Raw genomic sequence first — 14232 nt, forward strand, 5'->3', positions numbered from 1 at the left:
GTCCCTTCCATTTATGCTCGCCCCTCACCCCACGTGCCATCCCAACAACCCCCTAACTCTTCTGCTAACAAATGTGAAACAAGGGTTCTGAGCTGGACAGGCCCCCTTCAGAGTGTGAGCATCAGGCCTTGCACAGTAGGCATTAAGTGTGTGTGTGTGTGTGTGTGTGTGTGTGTGTGTGTGTGTGTGTGTTAATGGACCGGCCAGTATACTCAGCAGGTAGCAAATGAACAAGAGAAGGCCTCTGACCAAATACTGCCCCCAAACTGCATGGAAGTCATTGACTCTGAAAACCAGAATGAGGTGAGAATGCCATTCCTCTAAACACAGCCCTCTGTCTTTCAAATCTTTGGGTTCAAAAACACCAACCCCAATTTTTTTTAAGTATTTAAAAAATTTCCTTTTTTTTTTTTTTTTTTTTTTTTACCATTCTGGGTTAGACATACATCAAACATCTTTTATAGATCATGTGGTAACCCTTGTTTAAGCTGATGTGCACACTAAGAAAAACTGTCCACATGGTTCAAATTTACCTGCAGTGACATTTTTTAAGTATTTCTCTCAGTCATATGGAATAGCCTCACAGGAAGCCTTCTGAAAATTTTCTAATAAATCCTTGTAAGTCTTTTATCTTGAAAACAGGAAAAACAGGAAGTCACAACTGCCGAGAGCAATCATGTTCACATCCACCAGTAAACCTGGCAGGACACAGTCCCTTCATTGCATTTGGTACAGCATCATGTAGCTCCTAACTTAGAACTGGCTGATAACATTAATTACACGCCATCCACTTGGCAAGTCAGCTGGGAGGAACAATTACCATCCAGGTTAGAGTAAACTTCAGAAGACCAGGCAGGCATCTCTCCTGATTTGTATCATCAGCTACACAAGTTGGCAAATATTCTGAAATTGTACAGAGTCAAAATCTGTTCTTCTCACAAAGAAAAAATAAATCCAAAATTCAACATGATTCTTTGCCCATTTATATAATTCAATGCTAGTTAAACTTGGTGGCTTCTGAATTGGGCTTCCACAGGCTCTCAGGTCAGGTCTAAATCTATTACTCACTGGCTATGTGATTTTAAGATTCTCACTGGCCCTCCGTTTCCTCTTCTGTAAAGTAGTGTGCAGCATATTGGGTTTTGTAATACATCTCATGTAAATCATCCAGTATCATACATGACGTGTGTGGAGCACACATTAATTGCTAATTGTGTTTGTGGTCATGATAGAAATGAAATCCCTCATCAGAGTCACTGAGTGGGAGGGCGGCCCCCTTCAGAATGTGAGCCAAAGTCACATCACAGATTCTACAACAATGCCTTATACACAGGGGACACAAAAAATGTGTGTTTCAAAGAACCAGACATGAGTACAAGAGACAGACTTCTTGTCAAAGACTCTTTACCTTGAAAACCTTCTCAAATGTGAGGTTGTCTATACCCAGGTGACCTTTGGGCACCATACACTGAAAGCACTAGTCATGGTCTTCATCAGCATCTAACAGTCATCAATCACTCTGAGCGAGTCCTGGCTCTTCGTTGGCAGGAAAGGGTACACTGCCACCTTTCTCGGGCTGGGTCTCAGCTATCAGGACATGCTCATGTTCCAGCAGAACAGGACAGTCAGTCAGTCTACAGCTTTGAAGAATAAGTGGCTTGTCCCACTGACCAATCCCCTGACACCCCTTTGCACTGACCTCTAGGCTTTACGAATATGGCCCTTTTCCTCACCCCGATGGCCTGAAAGGGCAGGCTGCATGCTCCCTGGCTTCCACTTGCCCATCCTCTGGCCCCGGCAGCTTCCCCACCATCCCAAACATCAGACCTCAAGGTAACCAGGGACACTGGTCTGTAGGGCAGGAGGGGGTCCAGCGCTTGAGGCTAGAGCTGTGGTCCTCACACTGCACTATGCACCAGAATCACCGGGGGGGCTTGTGAAAACATCTCCCACCTCTACGGGACCAGCCAGGCGAGAGTCCAGAGCTGATGTGCACTTTGGGTGAATAAGCACAGTAAGGAAGAGGGAAGAGGGGGCAGGAAAAAGGCAGGGAATATGCGTTAAAGAGGGGTGAAGGTGAACTGTCACAGCCAGAACAGAGACAGGCCAGGTGCTTTGCTGTCCCCACTCTGGGTCTGAATTGCCTGCTCCTGACCCAGGTCCAGGCTGGGTGCTGACTGGCGTCTGCCAGTAGGTTAGCAAGTGCCTCCTTTGCCTCTGTCTGCCAGGGGCTCTTTCCTGGGCGAGTTCTGACACATAACCCTCCTCAAACACCTGTGAGGAATTCACAAAACTCTCCTTCCAATATTTGCAAGACTTACTCTAAAGTCTGTCTTGAATGCCCTATTTTCCTCTCTAATAAATGCCCCCGATACTTTTTACTACTCAGAGTTTTTGTGTGATGTTTGGATAGGCCCAGCTATTTAACAATAGGGAGGAAAGGAATCTCATTTCTTCATTTTGGAACAGTGTCTGTCAGAGTGTCACCAACTTCCGTAATTTATCAGGTATAAGGCATTTGACAAACATCCTCACAGTAACCCAATAACACCCCACTTACCGACAAAGAAAGTGAAGCTCAGAAAGTTTTCTAGGGTCATGAGGTGAAGTCCAAACTGTCAGGCATAGGGAATCCCACTGGACATGAAGGATGGCAGGGACGGTATGGTCAGAAGCCAACCCCACAGGCTGGCACAAGGCTGCCGGCATTTGTGCCCCAAAGTGTGGTTCTCAAAATCCAGTAGGACTGTCTCAGAAATAAAACAGATACTTCAAGCCATCCTGGGACCATTCGATTGCAACCACTTTGTTTTGTCTATTTCTTTCACAAAAGTACTGAATCACTTTATCACTTAACAGGGCCCCTCATACTCTTCACCGAAGTTTACCTCACAGTAAAGAAAATGAACTCAAACCGCGGAAGCCTGGAGCACAGCAATTTACTCACCATCTCAGTTTTATCTCAAAATTGTGTTTGAATTTTGTAGACTACTCCATGACATTTTGGTGTTTAAAATACACAATATTTTAGATGGCTGACCATTGAAAAAACACTGCCCCGTTGGATGTGGCTAGTGTACTTTATGCCTTCACGGACTCCCGGCAGTGCCGTGTTCTCCCCAGTTCTGCGAACCCCGGTTTGAGGAGCCCCGAGAACTACTGGTATGTCAGCAGCTTCAGGATGTCATCCAAAATGTCAACAGCGGCTGACTTTGACCCCTGGCAGTGCTATGACTGTCAATGAAAACTAACTTTATGCCTTCAATTGCACCCACAGGATTCCAGCCGTGAGTGACTGCAAAATGCCACATCCCCTGGAGGCAGCGGCCAACATTCCATTAGTGATGCCGGAGAACTGTGCATGAGTTAGCAACGAAGCTCTGCCACCAGCGCAAGAATGAAGAGGTTATACAACTGCTTGCATGGACATGTCCCTCAGTTTTTACAGGTCCTCAGCCTTTTGTGGGGCACCTCTCCCTACACTGAGCCGAGAGTCTTGCTTCACCCTGTGTAGGAGAGCTAAGGTCTCTGCGTCCTACTCATGGCAGTGGCTTATCTACAAGCCCAGAAGACCAATATCAGTGGCTGATGTCCTGAGCCACCGCAGCTGGGGATGGGGTGGGCCCTCCTCTAGCCCAGCCCCCACTGACACAGCGTGGAAGGATCCGGAGGCTTCTCCAGGTGCCAGCTCTGAAGGTGTTCTCCATTGGTGATGTAAAATATTGTCATTACAGGCATCTTCTCAGGACCCATCCGCTGGTGTTATAGTTTCCAGCTGCAACACCTGCGGACTTGGACTGGTGAGGGCCACAGAAAGCAAAGGGAGCAACACTCCTTTTCTGATTTTCAGATGCAGACATCCATCGTTTCTTCACCCCACAGGGGAACATAGAGACAGCCTCAGAGACGAGGGAGCTATGAGGAAGGAGTGTGAACATTCTAAGGAAAATTAGGGCTCCATCCAAAGGTGTGTTTGGTTCGGTTTTGTGTGGTAGTTTTAGTCTACAGGCTGTTCTCTGGAAATGAAAGACTTTGTTTTGCTGAATATCTATTGATTATTTCAATTCTTTCCTGCTCTCTGACAGACTATTTGCAAATGAAAGATCCAGTTACAATATATGAATAGCTTGATCACTTGAAAGAGAAAGTGCTTTCTTTCAGGGCTAATATCTGCTTTTGCAGAGATCCTAGGTAAGAGGCGCCTCGACTTCTGTGACTTCATAGCCCCAGGCCTGCCCTCTTTTCACTCAGACATCAGAAGAAAAGCCCAAGGTGGCCATGCCATCAGAAAGCAGCATCCTGTGCCAAGAGGCTGATCTCTTCAGAAGTAGCAGGTTTATTAACAAGTGCGGGTTCTTCCAGAATGTGAAGGTAACGTTGGCAAACATGTCATTCAAGGCCTCTCTGCCTCCCAGCTGCCCCTGCCCTTCCCACTGGGGACAGCCAACTACCCGTCAGCTTCTGAAATAAGCACCCACCCTGACATTGAGGAGAAGGCCTTGCTCCCAGCTGTTTGTGTCCCAGAATTCGCCGAAGGGAAAAACAATGAGCAGATATTTACATGCATCAATGCAGAAGAACACCACAAAATAAGGACGTAAGTGCTGGTGCCGGGAAGGCTGCTCACAGCTGTTGCCGCCTTCAGTCAGCTGATGGTTCCCAAGTCCCTTCCACACATTTCTGTTTGGGCGGCAAGAACATTTGGCTAAATGAAGCTCCACATATAAGCCTCTATCACCTAGAATGGGCTCTACATTGGTGAAGCCTAACTGTATGTACTATGAGTGGCAGCTTAAAACGGGCTCTGGGACAGAGATCCGCAGCCCTAGGATGAAGGTGGCTGTTACCCAGCACGGCCTCCAAGGGAGGGAAGCAACCGCACAGCCAGCAGATCTGACCAGCCCTGAGGAATTCCTGTCTACAAACGCATTCAATGCCATTCCTCACCCAGGCCCCTCCAAATAACCAGAGGCAAGAATTGGGATCTCTGATTAATGACAACACCACTCTGTGGCCAACAAACAGGCCTGCCCAGACAGGACCTCCCCCGAATCAGTAGCTGAACCAGTCAGAGATGACCCCGACCTTCTGACAGACGGCTCTGCAGCACTGAGCGCCCAGCGCTTGTCAATACACATTTCTTCTACCAGGGAACGACCCAGAAGCTGCCTCCAAATGCATTTCCGCTCAACAAACATTTATTGATCACCTGCTACGTGCTTGCCCCAGGCTCTGGAGAGATAAAGATGAGTAAATCTAAGTGGCCTGCCCGTGAGAAGCTCACCATCCAAGATCAGGAACCAGAAACTGAGCTTGGCCCTGCAAATCGCACATTTAATATAATTTGTAATTGCATGAGAAAGTTACTGAGAAAATCATGCCACAGACGTTCTTAATTCCCCCTTGGCCAAAGACTTTAATTAAACTCGTATGTGAAAAGAGGACAGTCTTTGATTCATCATTAATTTTAAAACTCTGAATTGGGGTAGATTTTAAGCACGAGTCTGGCACACACCAGCCTCGTGATCTGGCTCCAGGATTAGCTGGCGATGTCCTGAAACAGCATTATGACAACTGCATACGATCCTACTGAGAGCTAAGATTTCCCAGATGGAGGGTTTGGCGAAAGGGCCGTGTCCCTGACCCCCAATGCCTGTCTCTGTGTATAAGAGACCAGCCCAGATCCAGTGGCAGAAAAAGCTAAAACAACTTCAGAAAAAAAATCTGCAGGAAAGGTAAAATATAGGATTCCAATATGTGAATACACCTGTGACATCTCTTCCCCCGGAACAAAACAAAGGAGGCATTTTACATTTAAACACAAAGAAAACTTTCTAACTAAACAACAAGAGATGAGCTGCCCAAAAAGAGGAAGCTGAAATTTCTGCGGTGAAGTTGCATTTTCATATAGTCCTGTCATTTTCTGAGTCCTAGGAGTTTTCATACTTGGACAAGTGACCAGTCTGAGAATCATTCCAATCCTCCTTCTCCTCACATGGCTTCACCCCCGCAGTCCCCCTATGGTCTCAGCCTGGTGCTGTCATCTCATCAGGCCTCCTGGCTCCCCTACCTTGTCTGTTGTATACCACAGTGTTTTTCAAAGAATTTATGTCTGTGTTATGGGCTGAATTTTGTCCCCCCAAAATTCATATGCTGAAGTTCTAACCCCCAGTTAGCTCAGAGTGCTGCTATATTTGGAGATGGGCCTTTTAAGAGGTGATTAAGTTACATGAGGCCATTAAGGTGGGACCTAATCCAATCCAACTGGTGTCCTTAGAAGGAGAGGAAACTTGGACACACAGGGATACCAAAGATGTGTGCTCACAGAGGAAAGGCCATGTGAGGACACAGAAAGAAGGTATGCATCTGCAAGGCAAAGAGAGAGACCCCAGGAAAAATCACATCTGCGGACACCTTGATCTTGAACTTCCAAGATCCAAAACTAAATCAATTGCTATTTATTGAAATTGCTATTATTTAAGTCACCCAGTCCATGGTGTTTTGTTACAGCAGCCCTAGCAAACTAATACAGATTATATGCATTACTTTTTGCTTCCATGTTATTGCCTTTCTTTCCCATTAGAATGTAGTCTTCATTAAGGCAAGCCTCATGCATCTTATTCCCGTTGTATCTCTGGCACCTAGACCTGTGTCTGGAAAACCACAGGCGCTGAATGAATTAATTAAATAATTAAACTCCTGACTTCAAGTAAAGACAATGAGGTCAAGATAGGTCTCAGCCAGCAACAGGAGGCCTTCTGAGTTTGAACTGAAACCACTGTTTCAGAATAGATTTTCCTCTGGTTTCAAATAGGACACTGGAAGAACACAAGATGCTAACAGTCAAAGCAACTAAAGCAAACCCTTGGGGTCTTACACCAGGCACTCATGCCAACGTCGGCATTTTGAGGACAAATCCCTTCCTGTGAAAGAAGACGCATGGAATTCAGAATCCTTTTGTTTGACAGGATCATTATATATTAACCATTCCTCAAAACAATAGCAAAGGGTATTTTCCAAGCCTCGTAAAAGACAGAGAGGCTTGCTGGTCACTAATCAATCATTTCTCGTGTCATTCTTATTATCTTTATTAACAATGAAATGTAATTGTTTTTCTGGAGCACTGTAACCAACTCTACGCATTCTGGATATTCTTTTTTTTTTTTTTTTAAGTTCTACTTTACATCATATGCTACAAATGGTTTCAGCTAGCAATTTCTTCCAGTGTCTTTCTTATAACAATGTCTGACAAATGCAGTATCATGTATTATGGCAGAGTGTTCTTTGGAAACCAGAGTGTGCAAAGCCTTCTGCAGAGAAAGGTTAAATTATCTTTAAAGCCAATAATGAGTTGGAGCATGATAGTGTCTGATCCCCAATCCCCCAACTTTCTGCAACACGTGCTTACTTCAGAAAGGCCTCTCTGTCTAACACACACACACACACACACACACACGCACACGCACGCACGCACGCGTGCACACACGCACGTTTCTACTAAAGAAGGCATAGAAATTAATTACTTAAGAAATTGACTCCTTCCAAAACTACTGTCATTCAGAAAACTTTACCAGGAAGATTACAAAAATGAAATGGTCATTTAAAATACAAAAGATAAAGTTCAAATGCAAGGCACAGCACACCGGTACTAAAGGTTTACGCATCCTTGTGAATGCTTACATTGTGTCTTCAAGGGCAGATGGCCTCTGAAATAAACATCTGTCCTATTTTGCACATTGACTGAGTGTACCACCTTCTTGACTATCTTACTGCCGTGTCTCCCGAGTTTTGCTCCCTGGCCTTCTGCTCATCTCCTAATTCTTGCCCTCCCTACTTCAACTCTCATTTTACAGCATGACTCCTAAATCCATGTCTACCTCTGATTTCTGTCCACCAACTTTTATTCCCTAATCTCCAATCACCTAGAGACATCTCCATGACAACACCCCATGGTTACCTCAAGTCCAACATATGTGAACAAAAATATATCACCTTTCCTCCAAAGTCAGTTTCCTTTTCTGGTTGTTTCGTTCTTCCATGCCTTTTCATATAAAAGGGACTTTGAAAGCTGCCTACACCCATCAAATCTGATCTGAGAAGCAGATTAGAGCCATTGCTTTCAACATACTCACCTTCTTTTCAACAATAACACAAGACTGATGAATCTGAAAACATGGTTCATGAAAATAAAACACAGCCCCCGCCCTATTGCCTTGCAATAGTACCCAACCACACTCTGAAATAGCTGCAACATTTTGCATTAATGTTTTCACCATTAGTTAAATATATTCAAGAAACACACAAGAAATGTCAACACTTCTCTCAACAAGTAAAACAATATGACCAGACAACATCAACACCCAAATGATAAAACATACATATATACAAATATGGAGCAGAGATGGAAGGCAGGTAATCTAACATATCACCAAATAATCCATGGTGTTAAGTAAAAAAAGGCTTGATGCAGCATATTAGCCAATAAAAGCCACTGTTTGGTGGGTCCCACTCATTTAAGTCATCTACAGGTAAAGAGCTGCAAATATCCTGATCAGCCAGGACTGCCATCTCAACCACCATATTTGCCTGTTAACAGCACAACAGAATCCCCACATGTGGACGCAGACACTTCCCCACGTCAGAACATAAAAGAACAGTGAGAAATGAATGACACTGGCTGCAGTCTGGTCCATCAGGTGCAGGGCAGATTGACCAAAACTGTGCGGCATGTGTGTTAGTTTAGCGATGGGAACTAAACAAAGGTTTGTGAGCACATGTGTGTGACAGAAGCACAACCCTCTTGCGAGACGGTGCTTCAGTGAAGACATGAACCGAATGAGCAAATAGTACCTGTGACGGTTTCATTAAATGGTCCTGGACCCTTAATGGGAAAACCATCAATCTTGATCCATTCACCTCCTAAATTAGGAAAATGCAACCTGATAGTTAGAAACGAGGACGACAGGGTTTTCCACATTTCAGTGCATCCCTAACGTATATTTAAGGGGTCTTTTCAACAAACTTCAAAGGGACCTGCTCGGGACATGTTAGTGACGCAGCATCTGAGCTTTATGACAACACATCTTCTTAGTCTTTTGTACATGGCTTACTCTTGTGAGCACTCAAACATTTAGGACAAAACACTAACAACCTATATTGCAATACTTTAAAAAAGGGGATAAATCTCTCCTAGTCTTTCAGCTTGTTATACAAGTCTAAAATATTTTGGTTCAGGATCTCTTTTAATCATTCTAAACATGTATTGACCTGAAGAAGCAAAAAGGGATATTTCTCCCACTCGAAGTGAAAAAATACGGCCTCCGATTCTAGACAGAACTTACCAGGCAGGCTCTCAGCTCTGTAAACGGGACGGCTCACTCCACCATGGTTTTCTGCCGTAACCAGCACAAAGTACACTACCCCCGGCTCTGAAACATATGGTTTATATCAAGCCACTGTTTCGAATCTCCAAGAATGACAGTTTGCTTCACTAACTGTCTTCCTTGTACCAGTTACAACCAAATATAAAAAATCTGACTTAAATGACAAGTCTAACTATAGCATCCTCTCTTTAAAATAAAAATACTAACATTCCCCTCATGCAACTGAAATACACCTGACCCCAAAACACAAAATTTATTTAGTACAAAGTACATGGCGTGTGAAATAACCCTGGATGCATGAATAGTCAACAAAAGCGCTGTTAAGCTTTTTAATGTGAAATCAATGTAGGAACCAGGAATGTGCTGTCTACCAAATATGTGTTTCAATCTACAGTGTCAGAAACTATAAATAATATTTCCCCATGGAAGCTCCAAAGGGAAATCTCCAAAAAAATAAAAAATAAAAAAATAAGAAAAATGTAACTCATAAAAGTTAGTATGTGGGAAATCTTCAATGCAATAAAGATTCATGAAATTTTCTCCTTTTCACAATAAAATGTTCCCCTTACTATGTCTGCATGTTGTCTTTGACTATTTCAACAAAAATCTAGGAAAATATTTCCTAAAACCTTGGAAATGTTCATCTTGAATAATTGGGCTTCACATTCTGACATGCATCTAAGGGTCAAGGTCAAATAGCAATGGTCTCTTTGGCTGACTGAGCTCCTGATGTTGTTGGGATGCGAAAGGAAACCAAGATGCCAGGTTAGAACATGAGTGTACCCTGAACTTGACGCTTCAAAAAGCAAAACTCTAGTGGTGCTGGCTTTCCTCAAAATGAATTATTATCTGGAGAAAGGTAAGTGAAGGTGCCAATTCCTTGAAGAGATGAAAGTTTGCAGGCATTTGAGGGGATGAAGGGTTGGAGAGGTTAGAGCTAGTTCTGTCAAAGGCAATAACGGTAATTACATTTCTCAAAGTGAGGAGCGTTCCTTTAACAACTTCAGTTCTCCAGCCAGAGGCCCAGGACACAGCAGCAATACCAATACCATCTGGAACACCTGTTGTGCTCAAGACTGGTATGACTTCTGTGTGACTAGGGCAGGGCCTGGTGGCATTTAGGGTTTGGCATGACCTGCAGGACTAACTGGGAAACGCTCCATGTTCAGACAGAACGTAAAATCATGCTTTGCCAGGCACTTTCTCTCTTTGTTCTGAACTTATAAAGAAATATAATCCACATGTCTCTGATTCGCATTCAGTTAACTCATCAGAGTTGTTTGGGAGACACTTCTTCTCAGTGAGTTCTAAGTCTCTCTTTTTGCATGTTTTTCTTCTCTGCAGCAATCATAACAAGTCAAGGTTTGAGCAAGCACATGTGACCCATGGTTTGGTCCAATAGAACCTCTACTGAACCTCACAGTTGGACTCTGTGGGGCCGTAAGGGGTGTGGAAGAGAGTCAGAGAAATGTATGTTTAGCTGGAACCACGAGGAAGGGAATCTGGCCCCCTTTGTCTCCTTTCTGGCCCCCTTCATCTCCCCTATGCACTTTTTCCCCCAGAAAGACTAATATTACAATGCAGGAGATGTGTGGTTGACTATGGTCAGGAAACAGGGAGCATGAATTAATTTTGATCCACTAGAGTCAGGCAGCAAAAATGCTAACATGGCACGGGGACACCTAGTTTCCATAGATACTGATGTCTGTCACTTCATTATGATTCAACTTAAGGTTGCACTGTGAGGTGACTGTAGAGTAAGCGGAGTCTCAGCCTCCTGGGATCAAGAGAATAGAAGACAGAGAACCCACAGGAGGCAGCGCAAAGCCTAAGTTCAAAATCATCTACCTACACTTATAAAACAATACATTGAGGCAAAATTGAAAATAGTCCAAACTCCCAAAATCAAATTTCATGGGGAGAAATGTTACATCTTTGAACCAGATGTGGCTAAGCGTGACACATCACACACACTTTTACAGGGACATCTAACTTGAGTAATGTAATCCCTAATGCTCACATGGTTTATACATGCGATCTCAAGATTAGGCTACAAAGTTGTCCAGTAGTCAAGTTTCGATAAAAAAAAGATCAACATGTTTTCCCAAAGCAGATTCAGAAACTAAATATTGTTTCCGACATCAATTTGGAGAGAGATCTAGGGATACTGGAGCTCAAACACAGGATGGGGAAGCAACCGACTCATGACCTTTGCTTCCCGTTCCCAAAGAACCACGGGAACCTGCCACACTTTGTCTCACAAGTAGTCATCCTAAGAATGGAACTGAGAATAGAGGTGCAGTTAGTTCTGAGTGGGAACAAGACCAGAATGTCACTTACCCACATCCTCAATGAGGAAGGATTGTGTCTCCTCATTCACCTTGATGTATTTAAGATTTTTCAGTGACTTCCCATAGGCAATGTTGTAATGCTCCACGGGTCTACTGGTAGCATCTTTGGGTGGGTCCCACGTGACTTTCAGGCCCATTTTAGTGGACATCAGTTTCACATGCCTTGGCTTCAGTGGGTGGTCAGCTATGCAAACAGCGCAACTATCAACTTACGGGAATGGCAGATTGGGAAAACGAATTCTTTTTTTCCAATGTTCTCTGATATTGTTAGCAAAAAAGCAAGTGACTTTTAATTTGTCTGATCCTACAGACTTTAAGCACAGTCATGTTTGGACTTTGTTCCAGTATGACAGCAAAACAAACATGCCAAACCCACAAGCTTGTATGTAGTTTGGATAACTGTGGGTGGTAAATTTGAACCCAAAGTGAAACAAATCAAAATAAACTCTAGGCATTCTCTGGCTTGACTCTGTTGTCTTCCTGGTACAAGAATAATGAATTTGTAATTTGACATGTTCTCCAGAGGCATTCATATATTAAATAAGTTCTTAGGATTTCACATGGTCCAATCTTTAAATCACCTCTGAGACGAATAACCTAAATCTCTCATAATCAGGAAGAACATCCACTGTATCCAAAAGGAGATTAATAGAAGCATTCATCTCCACAAAGACAACAAAACAGATTCATCAACGCCTTAAAAAGTAGTTAAACTTTGGGTTTTTTTCTGCATTAAGCTAATTTAAATGTTGCCCTATTTTGTTGCAGAAGAAGAAAAACAAGTTATTAAGAAGCACAATTACATTTTTATCTTCCATTATGAGGTTCCAAAAAAGTATTCTTGATTTTCAAAAATAAAATGAAACATAACATTTTGTCAAGCAAAATCTCTCAGCTCATTATGTAACTGAAACTGCAATGGAACATAAATATATGCTAAATAGTCATGCAACAGTCATAGTTTGGGCAAATTTGGATGTGAAACTGATTACGCAAAGCATTCTCAGGGGGAGAAAGTTACCTAAAAAAAAACAAAAAAGCAAAAAACAAAAAACAAAAACCAGAAACCTTTAAACTTAGCAATATTAAGAAAAATCAATTTGGACTCTCATGGAAGAAGGAAGGGAAGTGAGTTTCATGATGACACATAGATTGGTTAGTATGTGATTTTAATACTGAATGAAAATTCTGAACAGAATAAGTACAGCTGATTCTAACACACATCACTTATTCTTCCCAAAATTGTTCCACTTCTAGAGTAAAACAATTAGGAAAGGCAAGGGCTCCTATAATTTTGCTAGAGAAATTCAAGGAATGAAAAAAAAAAAGAGTATGCAAATGATGACTTGAAAGCACTAGGGAAAGAATGACCATTTTGGAGACAGAAGCATGATGTCAGCCTATGGGCATGGATTAAAACCCACAAAGCGTTCCCTCCCCAATTTCAGAGGTGAGGTTCCTATAAACTGCGATGAGAGAGATCACAGACAAGGAAACCTGATGCCAGCTGGGAAATTTTGAGTTAAAGACTATAAAGACAGCACACTAGTGCATCTCTGGGCCTGTAAAATTAGCAATCACGACTACTCTTCAACAGCTCTCATTTACCCTTTCTTGCCTATGAGAAACTTCAGGATTTTCTTTGCTGGAGGACTGGGGTCCCCTTTCCTCAGTTCCCTTTGTTTCTCCAAGGTTTCACAACCAAACCGTCTCCTCCTTCTCTTCCAGCAGTCGACTAACTTTCCCTAGTTACAATCCCTATTTCCTGAAACAGCAGAAATCATTCCAGGAATCCAATATTTCACACCAACCCAAAGGTGTGTGGAAACAAAGCGAGGTCTTGGAAACTGCGAAGGGGGAGCTCCTGGCTGGGCGATTCTCCCAGGAAAGAAAGCGAGTGCAGGAATGCGTGACTAATGCTTTTCTCTACTGTTCAATTCCAAGTCTTCCGAATAAAACTTTGATCCTGGACAGTGGGCAGTGTGAGACGTGTGGAACCCCGACAACCTCACGTTTTCTACCGGGCACTAGTGATTCAATCAGTACAGAACTGCCTGAGCCTGACAACGATTTCCTTTCCTTACTGACATCTGAAACGGAGGTCAATTTATAAATATACTCGGTATTCTTCCCTTGCAATGCCTTGCATCTATCCTTGGAACAGCAGAGAATAGTTTCTAACTCACATGCGAATCCATACTCAAATGGTTGCACCAGCCCAGTGTAAGGAGAGACACTCAAAACCTTCCAGGAGCTTCAGTAAGATAAACAAAGGAAAGAAGAGCAAGGGGCAAATACCTCCGGGTTGCCAAAACCCAGTGACTCATCTCATTCTGCTTACCCAGTCAGATGTCCATGTGTGTCCATGCATGGGTTAGTTTGTTTTCCTCCTGCCAGCGATCAAGTACCACCACGCAATGTGTCAACTCAATACTCGCCTGTGCCAGCATTTGTATGTTAAACAAAGTAAGCCAGATGGTGTAAAACTACTCTAAGTG

General features: G+C 43.2%; 1 protein-coding gene across 5 annotated transcripts in view; it reads right to left on the minus strand.

Annotated features, from left to right (window-relative positions):
- FNDC1 (fibronectin type III domain containing 1) overlaps positions 1 to 14232 on the minus strand; it is a 92049-nt gene that overhangs the window by 52956 nt on the left and 24861 nt on the right. For 2 of the 5 annotated variants that reach the window (XM_019749556.3, XM_074333768.2), the window contains exons 2-4: positions 11724 to 11918; positions 9342 to 9428; positions 8851 to 8919 (exon numbers count right to left, since the gene is read on the minus strand). The exons of 2 other annotated variants lie outside the window; for them this stretch is intronic. In XM_019749556.3, the coding sequence (XP_019605115.3) occupies positions 8851 to 8919; positions 9342 to 9428; positions 11724 to 11918 (351 nt within the window). The remainder of the gene's footprint in view (positions 1 to 8850; positions 8920 to 9341; positions 9429 to 11723; positions 11919 to 14232) is intronic. One more of the 5 variants, XM_088795300.1, reaches the window with a different exon arrangement.

The sequence above is a fragment of the Rhinolophus sinicus genome, chromosome 2 (assembly GCF_057876585.1).
Source record: "Rhinolophus sinicus isolate RSI-liver-muscle chromosome 2, RSI-T2T, whole genome shotgun sequence".
NCBI classification, from domain to species: Eukaryota; Metazoa; Chordata; class Mammalia; order Chiroptera; family Rhinolophidae; genus Rhinolophus; species Rhinolophus sinicus.